This window comes from Gastrolobium bilobum, unplaced genomic scaffold, assembly GCF_033153095.1.
Source record: "Gastrolobium bilobum isolate Gb01-03AN ecotype WA unplaced genomic scaffold, APGP_CSIRO_Gbil_v1 utg3205, whole genome shotgun sequence".
In the NCBI taxonomy this organism is placed as follows: domain Eukaryota; kingdom Viridiplantae; phylum Streptophyta; class Magnoliopsida; order Fabales; family Fabaceae; genus Gastrolobium; species Gastrolobium bilobum.
Window position 1 is genome coordinate 303,446 of NW_026899186.1, and position 20,685 is coordinate 324,130.

At 33.1% G+C, this 20,685-nt stretch overlaps 1 protein-coding gene across 1 annotated transcript; it reads right to left on the reverse strand.

The window, feature by feature from the left end:
- Positions 1-9,480: 9,480 nt before the first annotated feature.
- Positions 9,481-16,693, reverse strand: LOC133288064 (conserved oligomeric Golgi complex subunit 6). The gene is made up of 11 exons (XM_061485761.1): positions 16,365-16,693; positions 16,200-16,252; positions 14,776-14,923; positions 14,559-14,666; positions 13,287-13,354; positions 12,921-13,044; positions 12,496-12,642; positions 12,129-12,392; positions 11,760-12,044; positions 10,905-11,051; positions 9,481-10,197 (listed from the first exon to the last, which is right to left on the reverse strand). The coding sequence occupies exons 1-11, from the start codon at positions 16,587-16,589 to the stop codon at positions 9,679-9,681; spliced, it is 2,088 nt and encodes a 695-aa protein (XP_061341745.1). The 5' UTR covers positions 16,590-16,693; the 3' UTR covers positions 9,481-9,678.
- Positions 16,694-20,685: the final 3,992 nt, after the last annotated feature.

Consider the following 20,685-nt stretch of genomic DNA (forward strand, 5'->3'; position numbering starts at 1 on the left):
TAAACCAATTTGGGTGGATGCAGGTTGCTAGGAGTGGGGTCACTTGCACCTAGTAAGCTATCAAGATTTTTAAGCATATATATTTTGTTTATCTCTATTATTAGAGATATAAATAACATTTTATTTAATTTTATTTTAGTATGTTTGTTATTTTATATTAGGGTGAGTTGTAGAATTTCATTCCTTTATATTCACTTATTTATCCATTTTACTCAATCAATTAAAATCATTCTTCTCTATCTTTTACCTTCTAACATCTATTTTATTTGTCCTCGAACAAAAACTTGTAGTTGTAGCCTAGTGATATTTGACTGGTATTCACAGGGGAGCCAAGAGAGTCAAATGACTGTTTGCAATCAATAAATCCTAATTACAATTTACTCTTTTAAAGTAATTTTAATTATTATTTAGGAAAATTAAAGTTTAGAAGAGGAAAGTTAAGAGTAAAGTGACTATTTTCAATAAATAAATACTAATTACAGTTTACACTTTTAAAATCTTTAATTATTTTTACTTTTTTTTTTATGAAGATTAAGTTTGGAAAAGAAAAAGTTGACCTATGCTTTGAGCTTTAGTAATATTTACAAATGACCTATCACGGAACATGTTCCAATTCAAATCCAAATTTCTTTTATCATGGCTGTTCGATAACCAACTCTCATTGGCTTTGAAAATATTTTAATTCACTTTTTTATAAACCTCTTAACTCCATACCTTCAATCTTTAGTGTGTTTTTTTTTTTTTTCAAAATTAATGTTATACTTTGTTTTTAAGTGATTATATTAAATAATTATGTAAATTGGAACCTCAGAATCAAACCAATCTCATATTAAATAATTATATTCTTGCAACTACAGATTCCCCCTCCAAACATTTGAGAACAAAGGTTCAGATAGGCTAATAGACAAAGAATATTAAGGCGAAAATAAGTTATTTTTTGGTACATGAAAAGATAGATATGTCTAATCCCTTGGGTCACGTCACCCTAAAGATAAGTTATTTCGGCAGCCAGAAACTTGACTAATGAGAGAGGATCTAATCCCATAATTAATTGACTAAACAAAAACAAAAAATAAAACAAGAATTACAAGAAAACACATTTCTCAATTTTAATTAACCAAAAAATAACATAATAACAATAAAGTTCTTCAAGTCTTACATAAATAAATAAAACAAAACAAAACGGAATCAAAAAAGAATCATGCATACTCAAAAGAGATAATGCACAATTTCTGTACACTCAACATAATAAAAAAATAACAAAAAGAAAATATTAATAATAATTAAAAATCTTTAAATAAAGAAATAAATTATGAAAAAGCTCAATCCAAACAAACGAAGTTGGGTGCATCAAAATTGTTTATTGTTCACTTTCCTTGATTGATAAAGAGTTCAAAGCAAACGATATCACATCAACATGAACAATGGAAGCTTCTATGAAATGACGATTGATTAACATGAACAATAACAAGCATGATTCCTTTTTAAATGACGATATCACATCAACATGAACAATAACAAGCATGCCAGTCAGAGAAGTAGATCACAGAATTTATTTGTTGTATAGCAATACAATTTCAAATGAGAAAGAGAGATAAGAAAGGTTATTTACGTAATTAATAAACATAATGAGCAAGGGGTAGGAGCAAAACATATCAATATAACTCATATTCTGATAAAAAATGGATCACATAATAAGGAAGAAAAGAACTCAAGACTGTTTTTGGCCGTACACCTTTAGAGGTATTGTTATCAAATTCCTAATATAGTTCTTATCTAATTCGGAGGACGCCTTGCCAACGACCTGGGATCTGGATAGCCATTCTTGGGATCCATATTTGCCTTATAAATAATATTCAGATAAAAAATATAATTCTTCACATGTGAACTCAAGGAATATAATTCTGGATATTGAGGGTTAACAGTAACACCACCATAGAGTATATATTATAGTACTATTAGATCAGTTGTCATCAAATTAATTGTTAGATGTTGCATAATATTTTATAAAGACAATTTATGGGATTAAAGTTTCTACTGTAACTTTAGATAAATATATCTGTTGTGCACTTAAACGCCGCCGTTTTCGTCTTTTTTTTTTTAATTAAAACATCGTGTTTCCGTCTTCTTCACATTTGGCTATTTTTTCTTGCGCTTCCTTGCCTGTCGTGCTTCCGTCTTCTTTGCAACAATGGCGTCCTTGCAGAATTCTCTACACTCCACCAAACCCTCTTTCACAACTCTTTTCCTCCAGGTACTCTCTTATGCTTTAATTTGATAATTTGATTCATTTTCCTCTGTTTCTGACATATGTCATTGTTACAGAAGCATGGTACTTTTCGTGAAAAAGGATTTGGTGGAGTGTAGGAGAATTCTGCAGGGACGCCATTGTTGCAAAGAAGATGGAAGCTCGATAGGTATAGCGATATGTGAAGAAGACGGAAGCACGATGTTTTAATTAAAAAAAGACAAAAACGGCGACATTTAAGTGCACAACAGATATGTTTATCTAAAGTGCAGATACTTTAATCCCTCTATTATACTCAAATTGTAATATTTTAATTTTTTATAACGGATAGGTTATTTTATCTACCATTTTATTGCCTACATTTGTCTACCACTTTAAAATATCATTAGATCAGAATCTTAACTAACATTTATCTTTCTCTCTCTTCTTGAGATTCGGATCTAACGGTGTTGGAGGGTGATAGACAAAGGTAGGCAGAAATATTTTTTTATATATTCGTAATTATTTATTAAAATTGTAATACTTTAATATTACTATTTGCCTCAAATAATTAATTTTTTTAATATCATTCTATGAAAAGTAATTATTTTGCCTCAAATTATTTTACATATGGATTTCTTTCTCTCTTTCTCTCTCTTTTATTTCTTTAGTAAGAAAGAAATGAAAAAGGGCAATCCTTATTGCAGAAAGATACCTTGCCCATTCATGAAAAATAATATAACACACTAACACTCCCCACCGCCATATAAAAGTAGTATATATATTATGGTCTAGTCTAGGGCAAATAGCAGTGGAATAGGCTTCTGTAATTCTATTCAAAATAATAACTTCAAAAGAGTTTAAAGCAAAAGATATCACATCAACAATGAAAGCTTCTATGAAATCATGATTGATTAATGGGAAAAGTGTGTCATTTTAAAGGATATAAAATTGTGTCATTTTAAGAGAGAGAAAGAGATAGATAAAGGAGGAGAGAGAGTTGACAAAAAAATAAAGGTGTGGATCCCACCTCTTTGTGAGAGTTAAAGGATGTAAGTTGTGTTATTTAAAAGGATAAACATTTTTCCCTTGATTAATTCCATGAATTTAACTCTTATCTTGATCATATTTTTTAGTTTGTATAAAATAATAAGTTAATTTTAAAATTGTACTTAATCATTGCATATTTTTAATTTGAAATATTCACAAATATGGATAAACACAGATCCAGTTTTTTTTAAAAAAAATTGCAAGATAAATTTAAATTTAATATCCGAAGAGTTTACAGTAGGTTGGATTAAACTTGACATTATTACCCCATTGCCAGTTCGTAGCAACAGAAGAGGGAGAAAAACGTTCCCTAAATTATCAAAATTAAAAGACAAACTTCCAAAAAAGGGATTCTCTACAAAACCCCACTCTAATAGTTCATTTGCTTTTTCAAGGTCCAGTCTAATTGTCATTATGCCTTTCTTCTTTTTCATCAAATGTACTATCAAGAAGTTGACCCACACCGATATTATCAGAATTATGTCTTCCGGCTCTGGGCACCAAACAACATTCGATGGGACATACCATCGAGCTCACATATTTCTTTAGGGGGCCTAGGAGGAGGATGTTTATAACACCAAAAGATGACCTTAAATATAGAAATTTCTAAATCATTTATTGGAATCTAATCATGAATATCCATAATTAATTCATCAACAACAACAATACTAGAATTCCAAGACTCCCAACAATGTGGAACTTACTTACACTTTCAAGAAGGACGGACTAACAAATACCTTAGGTCTATCTGAATTGAAAGAGAAGGCAAAGAACACTATGTTGTCCATAGTAGGTTCCCAAGAGCAATCTACCAATGCCATTGAGATATTTGCTTGTGTGGTGATAGAATAAAATTCTGGTATTTTTGACATTCCTTTGCAAGTTAAGCCATTGCTAGAGGACTTGTTGATGTGGTTCCTGAGGAGATGCCATCGGAAATGCCACCTACGATATACATCCAGTATTATATTGACCTTATACCAGGAGTTGTTATTTCCAACAAAGTTATATATAGGATGAGCACTGAGGAGCAAAAGAAATTACATTCACGGGCTCAAGATCATATTCAGAAGCAGAATGTGAAATATAAGAAGCAAGCTGACACGCATAGAAATTAAGTCATTTTCAAAGAAAGCGATATGGTGCGCATCCACCTTAGGAAGGAACATTTTTTGGCTTACAGGATTGTCAAACTACTTAGAGCTAATGGTCCCTTCAGGGTGCTCGGGAAGATCAACAACAATGCTTACAAGATTGAACTTCTTGGGGAATATAATATTTCTAGTACTTTCAATGTTGATGACTTGTCTCCTTGTCATATGATGAAGAGGGCATAACGTGTGAGAGTAACCATAAAGACTCGTTAGGTTTGAGGACGAATCTTCTTTTGACAGGGGAGAATGATGCACCTGGGTGACTGACTTGGATTGGACTTTTTTATAATTTATTCCATAGTTTAGGGCTTTTTAATACTTGTTAATTATTTCTCTTTTTGTTATTTTTAGATTATGTTTGAGTGTGCGTTGATTGTGCATTATATTATTTGATTGCGCATGATTATAGTTATTTACCTTTTTGTTATTTTATTTTTCCTATTTAGGGCTTGGAGAACCCTATTATTATTAAGTTATTTTTGGTTAAATAACATTAAGAAAAGAGAAAAGTGTTTTTTCGTAATTCTTGTTTCGTTCTTTCTTTCTGTTTAGCCAATTGGTTACTGCTTTAGCATTATTTGGATTGACAAACTACCTAGAGCTAATGGTCCCTTTAGGGTGTGTTGCAACTTCGGCAAGTGCACCGGTCGTGAAAGTAATAAAAATGTACGGAGTACGAGATCGTTCCCACGAGGATTGGATTTCAATCACTAGTTCACTAATCGCGGTTTAGTTGGACAATCAAGATTGAGATGAAGAGAATAGAATTTAAAAATAAGTAGTAGCATTCAATTTTAGAATTTAAACAAGCTATTAAAAAGAAATTGGTTTTCAAAATCAAGAAAGAGCTTAGTTAAGGTTTCGATTTTCCCCAATATCTTTCTTATGTTATGGATTAAACAATCAAGTAACCGTTCTTAATATAAATTCAATCAATTCCTCTAAAGTAATAAAGGATCAATCCCTTGTTACCTTAATTCTATGTGATCTTGGAAGAACCTCAGTTCCCCGGCTATTCCCCAAGAAAACATGCATTAACAACAAGAATCTAAAGATTGCATAATTGCCCTATGTCTATCCCTAGATCACAAAGATTATGATGAATTTATCAAATCAGGATTTATGCACCAACATCTCTATTGTCATACAGTTCTCCTAAATCAATCTACAAGGAGCAAACTCATAGAAAGTATTAAATATAGATAAACTCATTCAATTATAAAATGAAAAATTATAAAGACAATTTAATCCATCTACATAAGAATTCAATTAGGTTCCATCTACCCTTAACTACATAAAAATCTAGCTTAGCATAGCAAAATCAAAAATAAGAGAAGGTAAAAAAAATCCCCTAAACTTGTGATCTTAAAAGAACCTCAGTTCCCCGACTATTCCCCAAGAAAACATGCATTAACAACAAGAATCTAAAGATTGCATAATTGCCCTATGTCAATCCCTAGATCACAAAGATTATGATGAATTTATCAAATCAGGATTTATGCACCAACATCCCTATTGTCATACAGTTCTCCTAAATCAATCTACAAGGAGCAAACTCATATAAAGTATTAAATATAGATAAATTCATTCAATTATAAAAAGAAAAATTATAAAGAAAATTTAATCCATCTACATAAGAATTCAATTAGGTTCCATCTACCCTTAACTACATAAAAATCTAGCTTAGCATAACAAAATCAAAAACAAGAGAAGGTAAAAAAATCCCCTAAACTTCATTGGTGTGGTGGCAGTTGAATCTTCAATTCTTCCAGTGTTTTTGTGAGTTCCACCGCTCCTAATGCTCCAAAGCATGAAGAACGTGTTTCTCTCTCCTCAATTTAGAATTCTCTCTCTCCCAATTGTTCAAAAACTTCTTTCTTTCTGAATGAATCCCTTATTTATAGTGAAGAAACCATATCTTTTAATTTCCCATAGGATCTTATGGAATCATCACTGAAATCTCCAATCATATCTTCAATTAGATGATTTTATAAATGAATCTGAATTGCATCGCAACTGGACATTCAAATGTTGAAATCAACAATTGAACGTGCTAGATCTTGAAATTTGTTATGCCACAAAGCGTTCAAATGTTGAAACCCGCGTTAAAACACGCTCTTTTTTAGCTCTTCCTTTCTTTCAGTGCGTTTGAATGTTGCTAGTGACATTCAAATGTGCTCCAACAAAGGTTTTTCTTCATGTTTGAGCATTTGAATGTTGAGTTATGACATTTGAATGTTCTTTTCCAGAAACTTCCTTCATATTTGCTCAATAGTTAGCACATTTTAACGTGCTAAATAACATTTAAATGTGCTTCATCACTATAGATTTAACTTCTTGGATGAACAATGATCTTCTAATTCCAACTTCAATCTTTAAATCCATTCTTGCTCAAATTTGTAGTAATTTGCCTTCAAAACCAATAAGAATAAGATATGTTAGATAGAAATCTAATTTCCATGATTTTCAATATAAAACCTAAGTATTCATACTCTTGATTATATAATCCATGCAATATTAGCCCTGTAAACATGATAAACTAGAGGTTTATCAGGGTGCTCGGGAAGATCAACAACAATGCTTACAAAATTAAACTTCTTGGGGAATATAACATTTCTAGTACTTTCAATGTTGTTGACTTGTCTCCTTGTCAGGGGAGAATGATGCACCTGGATGACTGACTTACATTGGGCTTTTCTATAATTTATTCTATAGTTTATGGCTTTTCAATACTTGTTAATTATTTCCTCTTTTATTATTTTTAGATTATGTTTGAGTGTGCGTTGATTGTGCGTTATCTCATTTGATTGCGTATTATTATAGTTATTTACTTTTTTGTTATTTTATTTTGTATATTTAAGGCTTGGAGAACTCTATTATCATTAGGTTATTTTTGGTTAAATAAAATTAAGAAAAGAGAAAAGTGTTTTCTCGCAATTCTTGTTTCCTTCTTTCTTTCTGTTTGGCCAAATGATTACTGCTCCGACATTATTTGGTAATCAGAGTTCTAGTTGTCACATAAATGGCTGAACAGAATTGTAATATTTTAATATTACAATTTGCCTCAAATAATTCATTTTTTTAATATCACTCTATGGAAAGTAATTATTTTCCTCAAATTATTTTACAGATGGATTTCTTTCTCTCTCTTTTATTTCTTTAGTGAGAAAGAAATGAAATAGCAAAATCCTTATTGCAGAAAGATACCTTGTCCAAAGATAGAAAATAATATAACACGCTAACACTCCCCACCACCATATAAAAGTGGTATATATATTATGGTCTAGTCTAGGAAAAATAGCAATGGAACAGGCTTTTGTAACTATATTCAAGACAATAACTTCAAAAGAGTTTAAAGTAAAAGATATCACATCAACAACGAAAGCTTCTATGAAATGATGATTGATTAATTCCATGAATTTAACTCTTATCTTGATCGTATTTTTTAGCTTGTATAAAATAATAAGAATTTTAAAATTGTATTTAATCATTGCATATTTTTAATGTGAAATATTCACAAATATGTATAAACAGAGATTCAGTTTTTTTAAAAACATTTGCAAGATAAATTTAAATTTAATTTTTGAATAGTTTACGATAAGTCGGATTAAACTTGACATCACTATACCATTTCCAGTTCGTGGCAACAGAAGAGAGAGAAAAGCGTTCCCTAAATTACCAAAATTAAAAGACAAACTTCCAAAAAAAGGATTCTCTACAAAACTCTACTCTAATCAATTGATTCAGCTAGAAAATCGATTCTAGTGGAACTCGATTCTTGGATGGACCAACCGGATCATTCAAGTTCTACTGTATAACTGATTCAATTACCGGATTGAACCGGTTGGGTTCAGTTCAACTGTCGAACCGATTTAAAAATAGTGAGATAAAAAAAGACGAACTTCCAAAAAGGATCCTTTACATTTACAAAACCCTACTCTAATCGTTCATTTGTCTTTTCAAGATCCAATCCAATTGCCATTATGTCTTTCTTCTTTTTCATCAAATGTACTATCAAGAAGTTGACCCACACCGATATTATCATAATTATGTTTTTCGGCTCCGGGAACCAAACAACATTCGATGGGACATACCATCGAGCTCACTTTTTTTTTTAGGGGGGCGTTTGGTTGAGGAGAAATTTTTTAAATACTGGGGAAATGGTTGGAAAGTGAATTTGGTAGGAAAATGTAAAAAAAGTTGTTTGGTTGGCCAAAGTTTTACCAGGAAAATTGAGTTAAATTTTCTGAGTGTTTGTTTGGTTGAAGATAAAATAAAGATGAAGAAGTGGGTTGAAATGACAAAATTAACTCTTACACTTTATGGAATTTTTTGGTCTAGTGTACGGAATTTTTTCTTTGGCACTTTAGATTAGGGGTATTTTGGTTCAATGCATGTTGTCCTTTTTTTCATTTACCCATCTAATTACAAATACCACCATCCAAGTGGTCTTTTTAAATAGTGATTTATTCCTCATTTTACGCACATGCTTGAAATGCTAGGGAAATGTGTTAGATGGGGATGTATTTCAAAAACTTTTGCCAAACATGGACATCCAAATTTACCAAAATGAGATGCATGGGGAAATAAAAATATAACTTGAACCAAACACCCCCTAGGGGTTTAGGAGGAAGAGGTTTATAACACCAAAAAATGACCTTAAATATAGAAATTTCTAAAGCATTTCCTGGAATTTAATCATGAATATCCACAATTAATTCATCAACAACAAAAATGCTAAAATTCCAAGATTTAGGCCGTGTTTGGATACTATTTCTAAAAACAATTTTTTGGTTTTCAGAATAAAAAAAAACCCATTTTATAAGACCTGTTTTGTAAAAAAAAAAAAAATTATTTTATTTTTAGAATCAAATTTAAAAAGCATGTCTAAGTTGTTTTTGTTTTGTGTTTTTATTTTTAACTTTCAAAAAAAAAAAAAAAAAACACGTTTCTATGACTATTCTGCAAAGCATTTTTAAGAAAAAAAAATCAAAACATCAAGCAGACCCTTAGAGGTATCTCAAAAAGTTCAGAGAAGTAGATCACAGAATTTATTTGTTGTATAATACAATTTCAAATGAGAAAGATAGATAAGGAAGGTTATTTACGTAATTAACAAACATAATGAGCAAGGGGTAGGAGCAAAACATATCAATAGAACTCATATTCTGATAAAACTGGATCACATAATAAGGAAGAAAAGAACTCAAGACTGCTTTTGGCCGTACACCTTTAGAGGTATCGTTATCAAATTCCTAATATAGTTCTTATCTGATTCGGAGGATGCCTTGCCAACGACCTGGGGTCTGGATAGCCATTCTTGGGATCCATAATTGCCTTATAAATAAGCTCATAAGCTTCGGCCAGTGACCTGGCTACGCCTATAGAAGCTTCAGAACGCAACCTTGGAACCTGCATCTGCTCAAATTCAGGCAGGGAACTTTCGCTTCCCAAAATAAGACTAAACAGAGCCTTTAAACATTCTGAAAGAATGGCTGGACTTGTGTCCTCCATCTCAGCCAATGGGGTCCCAACTTCATTGTCCCCCTCCTTATGGATTGAATTAAGGAACTGAGGCATCTTTTCTGACAAATTACATCTTCTTAAGATTGCATCAGCTTCTTTTTCCACAAGAACTCGCAAGTGATTATCGATCATTATTCCAAGCCTTTTCACATACTCAGCAGCAACCTCATATCCAGATAGAGGTTGTTGAATAGCACACAAGCAGTTAATGAGAAAGATCTTGGAGGGGGTTTCACTAGTCTGCCAAAACATGACGTAGGTTAAGGCAAATGTCGCACAGAATCAAAAGCTAGTATATTGGATAAAAGTTTTACAATGAACTAATAAAAAAGTCCAGAGGTTGACGATGTTAAGAGTTCTTCCATTTTATTTCTTGGTCCACAAGATTTTACATTTACAATATCACTTGGGATTTCTTTAAGATGGAATATTTCAATTTTGGTCTCCAGTTTCCAAATAAAGTTTTAATTTAATTTCTTGCAGGACTGATTTTAAAGGGTTGTAAACATGGACTCATGCAACAACATGGGCACATTTAAAGCATATATATAACTAGGGATAGGTTATTCTACCTACCATTTTTTCTGTCTACCTTTGCCTACCACCCTAAAACACCATTAGATCATAATCTCAAGAAGAGAGAGAAAGATAAATGTTAGTTAAGATTCTGATCTAATGGTGTTTTAGAGTGGTAAGTAAAGGTAGGCAGAAAAAATGGTAGGTAGAATAACCTATCCCATATAACTATAGATCATTGGGGTTTTTCTTGGATAAAATGGGAATAATAATTTATTAAAATGCACAGTAATAAAGTTCGTATCAAAAGCAGAAGTTCATTATCGGGGAATTAAAAATACCTAAAATCCTATAAGCAGCAAATATGTGTAAAACCCAAAAGAGAAGGAAAAATAAGTTTTTAGGGGGGGTGGGGGGGAACAAGAATGGACCTGTGAAGATGAAGCAGAGCTGCTATTTGACAAGATTGCATCAACTGATGACCTAGTGAGTTGACCAGAGTCAGAACTCATCCTACTCCTTCTTGATGAGTGACCAACTCCTTTTGACTTGTGTGCCTCCGCTGCTCGTTCACACATCTGCAATAAATAGGAACCTAAAGCTAACATATCTAATGATTCATTAAAGTTACAGCCAATACAAAGACTTCTCAAAATGAATAGCCAGCATTTAGAAATGTCTTTAATTCGATACTTTCCTTGAGTTCTGCACTAAAGCATCTAGTTCGCAGATGGAGTACGCAAGCATGATTTTAAAAAACCTCAGGTAAGAACCAAAAAAATTGCACAAATTTAGTTCAAGTGATATCATGTTTGGAACAACAAAGGATAGAAACATGGGAAGGAAACCACATAAATTTACTATAATGTGCAAACGAAACAGTGACAACATTATCAAACAGCAGAATTTAGCTCACAAGAACCAGGAAGAAACTCTCAAACTTTCAAATAACAGCAACATTTTGGAACCCAAGGGCAGCAGTTCTACATAGATATTTACACCATCTCATAGTGTTATATACAGCTGCCAAGTACAAAGATTTTCAAAGACTACCATTATGTAAGTAACCATATGAAATCACAAAGGTCAAATTTTAGAATAATATTCACAATTTCACATCATTCTCTTTCATGATTACACAGAATGGTCATGCTATCAAATGCAGGTACCAAAAAAAAAAAAAATTTACCAGATTGAGAAAATATTCACAATTTCACATCATTCTCTTTCATGATTACACAGAATGGTCATGTTATCAAATGCAGGTACCAGATTGAGAAAAATACCTGAATTATTGGATCCAGTATAGCAGATATAACTGGATCAAAAGCAGGTTTTTGGCCAGAAGCAGGAACCATCATGCTGTTGTAGTTGTCAATAATTTCAAGAAGTACAGATACTCCTTCCCTCACTGCTGGTGGCGGAGAAAGATCAACAGCAACAAGTGGAGGATATCGTAAAAGCTTTTCCCCTCGACCTTTCAAAATATCAAAAAATGTTTTCTGAGCAGCATCTTTCAGTACCCATAGTGTATTACAAAGTGCAGTTTCTCGCCCAAGTAAATCTGAGATCTATAAGAACATAAAAAGTCATAAAGATATATAAAAATATGGTATTATTACTATCAAGAAAAAAGGACTGAGATGACAACTCACAGTGTAGCAGTAAAATTCAAGTGTATTACTGAGTTTGTAAGAGACTATAAGACTTGGTTGCGACTGTAAAACTTGTTCAACTCTCAATTTAAACGGCCGACATACTCCTTCAAAAATTCTATCAAGAACAAACATCAAGTCAGATTCCGTCTTCCCAGAGACATTCTCAGTGTTATTGGAGAATTGCTTTGCCGTTGGTCCAGTATCCGTAACAGCATCTGGATCAAGTAATACAAGTACAAGTTCACGTTCAGATGCTAAGGCCTGCATGCATACAAAAAATATATGATGAATAAATAAACCATGGTAGAAAAATAGCATTCAGAAGAGGCTTCAAGCATTCATCCAGAAGGCTTTCACGTCATACCTGATGCAACCAGCCTAGCATATCACCAACATATCGTAACGGGTCATGAGCATGCACTTCAATTGGTCGAGGCAATCCACCAGGTCCTCCACGTGTAAGAGCACTTATAAATCTTCTAAACAGTGCATTGTGTCTCATATTGGCTACCTACAAAATCAGTAAATCAATAATTTATGATGCACAAGTAAATGGTGATAAAGACAATCCAAGTTTCAATTTGACAAATAAGAACATTCTTTAAGATTTTATTATCAACATTAGGTATTTAGGTCTACTAGCAATCATTTTATCATAGTCACCATTAGATGGTGCAAGATAATATGTTCCAGAATATGAAATATCTCAATTTACATATGGAAGATGACCGATTTCTAATCCCAGGAAAACTAGATTTGTCAATTTTGTCAAATCTACAATGAAATCACCTCTTCTGCACAATACTTGAAAAGGACAGATCTTTCCCTAAGGTAGCGCACAGCTGTTTTCAGAAGCTCGCTAACTTCTGGATTGTCAGTGTCACCCAATTTTCTACATTCGGCCTGAACCCACCTAGAAGTAAAGATTATAAGTAGTTATATATATCATCAAACTAGCGGATCTTGATACCAAGAAACAACTTGCAAGTGTCTTTGAGAAAACTTACCAGACAGTAAATGTCTATTTTAGAAATTTATATCAACAATACATACAAAGGTTAAAACTCACACTTCATATGTGTATGTAAAATTGTAAATCACAGAAAATATAATGCATGCTCTAGCCACATGATGCTGAAGTGGACGAATCTTCACCTGCATAGGCGCTCATAAGCTCCTTCTTGATACACAGCCATCATATCCATCAGCTCTAAACCAGCACGCTGCAATGAAACTCCTTAGTTCAATTAAGATTCCAATTGTTAAAAAAGAAAGAAAGAAAAAACAGATAAAGTAGCAAGAAAGTATGGGACAGAACCTCTGCCTGAACAAGATCAATAATAAGCGTAAATTGTGACAGTAAAGCAAGCAACATATAACAATTATTAACAAGAAGAGACAGAAAGATGCAGCTGCTTCAATCATTAATAATTTAAAGGAAATTTAAATATCTATGTCCCCCTGAAGTTATTGAATTTAAGCACACTTTTCAGAAATAAATAAAATATAAAGCGAATAATATTTGTCTAATGCTACTTAATCATATTCAATGAGAATTGGCATTGCATAAAGATAGCTCTCGGCATATAGCACAAATTACTTATACAGCAAAAGAACAATCATTAGTACAGCAAACCTTGATCCAACTTGTTTAGGTCAATGACGCACATAGGGCCATACTAATGCCAGAAGAAATTTATCAAGTGATTGAAGCATGTTACCCTCAAAAAGAGATAATTGTTTTAAAAAAATTACAAGTAAGAAAACCCCTGTTTCCTAAAGTCTCATCATGCAGATTCCTGCCCACTAGATAACTTGTTATTCTATACTGATTTATAGATACATATATTTTATTTGATGATTGTAGAACCTGATTTATTCAATTTCTATTTGCCACGTTAATCAATTTAGCATAATTTTTGCTCAAAAATTAAGTACACCGATAATATGAATGTAGCCTCCAGTAAAACATCTTAGTGGATTTTGAATTGTCCATACTGGGAATCTTTGGAAGTCATATAACAGGGACTAGTGTTGATTAAGGATTAATTGATTCCAATTAATGGATAAGATCATAAGAATAGAGAGCTTATGCATCCAGGAAACTTTCATATTTGTCCCAGAGATGTGCACCTCCTCCTTCCCCAAACCCATAAGAAAATCTACAAATATTCTAAATTCTAGATATTACACAAGTCTGTTTCCACATTCATCTTTGTAATGATTTTTCCAAATTTCCAGCAACTCAGTTAGCAGAACTCTTACCACTTAAGTCAAGGATAGAAAATATTGCCTAATAGGATGCATAGTATTGCCAAGTAAACTCATAATTATAATAGGCATTTTGGGTTCAGAATTCAGACTTCAGACAACAGGTACAGAATTGCACACATCATAAGGGGGAGGTTGAGAGGACAAGAAGATTACCTGATGATGTGTTCTGAGCAACACTTTGCAGTTAGCATGAATTTCTTGGACATGAGACAGTGCCTTAAAAAAGTTTTCATTCAGCTCTTCATCTCTAAGTGCATTTATCTACAGATGATCAACAATTAATTGTAAGAAGAACATAATACATGTATCTCATATTTAATTCATAAAGCGATGGTTCAGTAATAGGTAGACATAAAACGATAATTTAAACCTCTTCAGGGGAGAGCTGATAATCACGTAGGAAACATGCCACAATCTCTTGTCTTTGTGTAGTAGTTTCAAGCTCCTGTTTGAGCCTCTCTGTGGTACTGATAATGTCCCCAGTGCTAGCACTACAACTGTTCAAAGCCTTTGCTATCCTGTAAAAATATAACACCTAAAATTTTATCAAAAGATCAACAGAATAGAAAAATAAAAAATTTATTCTAATTGAAAGAACAAGAAATTTTCAAAGGAAAACTTGATATGCTATGAGGCCAAATTTAAAATCCTAGCCACAACAAAGTGCTGGACAGAGCATGACTCATGAACTAATGTTTCTGGTGCTGCACTACTAAACCATAATGCAGAATTATAAGCCCACACCTACACCAAATAGAGAAATTGAATCTATCGATCACAAACCATACTCAGCTCTAACATGCTTGCTACAATGGAACTACCTTGTACATAGCTTAGCAAACTTTTCCTAATTAATTCAACCAAATCACTCACAACATTTCCTAGAGCTTCCTATTAAGTGATTGCACAGCATTATCAATATGAACCAGAACTCTAGGGACACACACTACGTGCTGAGCAATCTATTTTTTACTAGTGAATTTTTTGACTTATTTTCTGCAAATAAAACATTGATATTTTCATGTTGAAAGGCATCTATGTACTAGGCATCAGAATAATACAATTAAATAGATACAAACAAGAAACTGATAATCCTAATTGTAAGTAATAATAAGTGTATCCCCTAAAATGTTGAATGCCAGATTACAAATTATCTCCTCCTAACTGCATTTTTCTCCTTCACCTACATTTTACAAGCCCACAATGCAGCGAATGAAAAATCTTGCCATACAGTTTCTCAATTAAATTATGATTCTAGAGATCATACATATTAGTCATTTCCTAAACAAACCGGAAACCTCATTCTCCAACAAATTGGTATCATTTTTCCTAAAACCCAATAACCTATTCCAATACACGGAACAAGCATTGTTTTGACGCTTCCTGTATCTCATAATCTTTGAGTGAATATGTTCACTATGTTTCCACCGATGCATTCATTAATTGGATGGAAAAATATTTAAATAGTCATGCTTTCTAACTGTTATGTCACTTTGAATATTTTTTCAGCGGTACATTGATACACGAGAACTACTAAGCATTCCTGTATGACATGCTTGTTTCGTATCTCATAATCAATTACTTGGACAGAAAGTGATTAGTGTCCATATGAGCAGTTCCTGCAGAAGCCGAAGTGAATGCAGCTCAATATCACTACTAAGCACATAAACTGAGCACCATTCAACAACATTCGAAATCAAAGCACACAATATCTTTTACACACATCTACTGCTTATGATAAATATGTAAACAATGAACTGCAACTAAGGAACCTTCTGGAAAGGAAAGCCACACCTATCACAGCACTCGGCGAGCGCATTGACCTCGTTCTCAACGCTATCCAGAGCCTAACAAAGAAAATTCGGAGAGAAAGGAACCGGACCGGATCAGAACAGCAGAAGCAAGTGAAGTTCGTATGAAAAAGAAGATTGGCATCATCGATATGCGAGGAGGAATTACCAGTTGCGCGGCGTGGGAAGCGTCGAGGAACTCGCTGTTAATTGAGAGGGCGCGCTTCTCGATGGTGGATCGGAGGTTGCGGCGTGCTTGAGGAGTGTTCTCGTCGTAGAAGGAAGAGATCGTGTTGAGCGAAGACAAGAGATCAGGGGTGTCGATCCTCGATTCTAGAACCTTCTTCAGCTTCCGAGACAAACCCGGCGCCAGACCCGCCACCGTCGTTCCCATTCTCTTCTTCTTCTTCTTCTCCGATCTGTGTTCAGATCTTTGATCTAACTAAGCTGCTTCTTCGGTTCTTCCAATTTTGTTCGTTAAACCCGGTTCCGGATGAACCGGTCTGATGTGTGGTGGATTCCGGTTTAACGTGCTTGTTTTAATATTTAACTCAGTTTAATTGGGCTGGGTTGTCAAATAATATTTTTTTGCTAAAAGCCCAATAGCATTAACATTTCACTCAATGTGCCTGGCCCAATTATAAAGATAAATAAGTATGTCACAGTGTATTTAATTTTGGGTAAAAGATTTCTTAAGTGAACAGAGATAAGTTATTTTCGGTGAGCTCAAAATGACATCGTTTTGAAGCAGAAATTAAAGTGTTTTTGTAATTCTAATTTATTGCAGGATTATATTAGTCTTTATCATTATAGTTTTTTAATCTTATAACCCAAAACGATATCGTTTTGGGCTCATTGAAAATAATTTTATTTTCGGTGCTTGAAAAAATACTTTTCCCTTTAATTTATGGGGTTTACATTTCTGCAGCTGTTGTACGTGCAACAATCAAATATTTTTCATATATATATTTGAAAGTATTAAATATGAGGAATCATAACATACAAAGGATGAAAGCATTAAATATGGAGAACCATAACCATATACCTGTCATTGGTGTACGTAAAGCGGCTGAAGAAATGATTTTACCTTAATTTATAATATGTTTGGTTTTTGAAAATATTTTTTATTTCCATTAATTAATAGAAAAATATCAAGTTGCTTTTATTTTTCAAATAATTTTACTTGAAATAATAGAAATAAAAAAAATAATTTTATTATTATAAAAAAATTTGTAATTATTAACAAAAATAAAAAACGCTTTCGAATATTAAAAGCATGCTTAATTTCTTCGCTGTCTCCAAAATATAAAGTTCATAAAATAGAAAAATAACAAAGCACTACATCGTACATGCATTTGGACACATTTAGCTGTAAAGGAACATGTCCTATGTTGTTTAGTCCAATGGTCGTAGATATTACATCAATTGTACACTCCTGTCGTGACTCGGACATCTAATTACCACAAAGTGTTACTGACAACGTACGTTACTTGGCTCAAACACTGTGAATCACGAAAAAACTAATGGGTTTAACGTCTCAGATAAAATTATTTTTTATATATATAAAAATATATAAGATTTATAAAACAAATTTCTCTTTTTTTTATATGCCTTCATATAAATTTCACGTATTTTTATATATTTAACGAATAAAATTATCTATAATATAAGAATCATTATTCCTAAAACTAATATACATAAACACATCGGAATAGATTTATGTGCAGAAAAGCAACAGAGACAGATGGTACGGTCATAAAAAAAAATTATTATCTCCCGGCCTACCATGCAAGGGAGCAGGAATCAGTGCTTCTCTAGCTAGTTCGCACAAAATATATATGGTATCACATCCTTTAGTTGAAGTTTTTCTTCTTTTATATAATAGTTTAAGATAAAATATCTTTCTCGAACTTTGTACCATAAAACCTTCTTTTAGATAGCACTTGTCTTTGTTAAGTATGATATCACGTCTTTAGTTGGAAAAATTTTATGATGCAAGGATCACCTTGATCCTTTAATTAAAATTTTGACATTTGTTTTAGAAAGATTTAATTTTTTTTTCTCTCTCTTTGTTCATCAATTTTTTTTTTGTCTTTTTCACTTCTTCGCTTCATTGATTATTGTGTGCTCGAGGAACACTAAATATGTTCTCCTTTAGTTGAGGTTTTTTCTTCTTTTATATAATATTTTATCATAAATAAAAGTATCTTTGGCAAACTTGGTACCATAAGACCTCCTCCTTCTTTTTTTTGGGAAAGCCATAAGACCTTCTTTAATCTAGCACTTGTCCTTGTTAATTATATAATTGGTAAAAAAGATATAATAAAGATATTCAGTTACATAGATGGTGAATTAAATATAATAAGGTACGTTGGAGATACATATTCGGATACCCATGAGAGAGAATTTAAGCATTTTGAGAATGAGAAATTGAATTGTATAAGTCTAGATTATATTAGCATTGATCTGGTCAAAAGTAATCCGAAAGGATGCATTATCATGATTAATATAGTGTTTTCTTACTTAACATTCATGATTAGATTTAAAAGGGGACTATAACAGTTCTTATTAAGCATACATTGCGAAACAAATTTATGAGTCAAATAAACCAATGCTACTCAAGTGTGGTGGCTCAGTTGGTAGCATGGGGACTGAGTGGTAGGAGAGAATTTCGGTTCGAATCCCATCAACTCCATCTGGGGAGGGGCATAAGTACCGTAATCTTTAGACTCGCAACCGAACTCTGGATTAGTCCCTTAGGCGGCTCAAAGAGTTGAACCCGTGGAAATACCGGGAGGTTCTTATTCGCCTCAAAGAGATAATTATGATCAGTTTCCAAAAAATAAAATAAACCAATGCTGTAATTGATATTCAACAAAGGTTGTTGAATCTTAATACATATCTTATATCGTTTGTATTGTGAATCGTATCGAAACGTAAGATACAGAAATATAATAAAATAATTTAAAAATATATAATATAATTAATATTGTGAAAATTTAAATTACAAAAAGGATCCAATTAGCAAAATACATAAGTTACTAAAGTGTAAACGAGTTATTCTCTTACTCATCAATCATCAGGACTAATATTATCACTTCTATTATATAATATATATATATATGGGTTCGTCGCTTCTCCTTTCGCTACTGATAAGAAAAGTTGTAGCAAATTATTAACACTAGGATACAGGGTCGTATCCTGGCCTAAAAAAAAAATACATCAGGATCTGGACGTGTATCCTGATAAAAATAAGTGTTGCTGCACTTTTTCCCATCTGCAGTGACAGAAGAAGTATATAACCATATATATATATATATATATATATATATATATATATATATATTATCACTTCTATCATTATCATCATTGTCAGACAGTCTAGGGAAAGCCTGTGGGGGGACCACCACCAATGGTTTAAGCTACTCTAATTACACCAAGTGGGTCCGACACCACATCTCAACCAAAAACTTTAAGGTATTTGGTTCATAGGTCCATCCACTTATATTCAATTCACTTAACCCATTACCAACCAATGTAGGACTCATCACACTTGAATATTCCAACAATCTCCCCCAGCCTGTAGGGGACCACCACCAATGGGTTAGGCTACTCCAATTACACCAAGTGGGTCCGACACCACATCTCAACCCAAAATCTTAAGGTATATTGGGTTTATAGGTCCATCCACTTATATTCAATTCACTTAGCCCATTACCAGCCAATGTAGGACTCATCACACTTGAATATTTCAACAATCTTCCCCAGCCCGTGGGGGACCACCACCAATGGATTAAGCAACTCCAATTACACCAAGTGGGTCCAACACCACATCTCAACCCAAAATCTTAAGGCATTGGATTCATAGGTCCATCCACCTATATTCAAATCACTTAGCCCATTACCAACCAATGCAGGACTCATCACACTTGAATATTCCAACAATCTCCCCCTCAAGTGTAAAACACAATATTGATATGCTCACCCTCAACCGAGTACCCCAGGGCCCAAGTACTCAACTCGCCTCCTAGCCAATCACCAGACTAGCTCGAGCCTAACCCGGCTCTGATACCACTATCAAGCGGGTCCAGGAAAAGCCCGTGGGGGGATCACCACTAATGGGCTAAGCTACTCCAATTACACCAAGTGGGTCTGACACCACATCTAAACCCAAAACCTTAAAGCATTTGATTCATGGGTCTATTCACTTATATTCACTTCACTTAGCTCATTACCAATCAATGTGAGACTCATCACATTGATTGTAGTTATCAGACTCATCTCCTCTTTTTTTTTTGAAAATATTCAAATCGGTTAATCGCTTCGCGACTAGTCCAATTTAGGACAGATCCCATAATTAATGCTTTAAATCTCTCCCAAAAATAATACTTGAAAAGATGGAACACATGTTATCTTCTCGTTTTTTAGTTCAATATGACATTATTCTAATGGTTTAAAAATAATATCTCATGTTATCAAAAAAATATATA

Coding starts and splice junctions, on each gene's coding strand:
- LOC133288064 (XM_061485761.1), bottom strand. CDS start 16,589: ATGGGAACGACGGTGGCGGGTCTGGCGCCGGGTTTGTCTCGGAAGCTG. Junction 12,045..12,128: donor TTGAATTTTACTGCTACACT/GTGAGTTGTCAT, acceptor ATGTTCTTATAG/ATCTCAGATTTACTTGGGCG. Junction 10,198..10,904: donor GCTCTGCTTCATCTTCACAG/GTCCATTCTTGT, acceptor ATGTTTTGGCAG/ACTAGTGAAACCCCCTCCAA.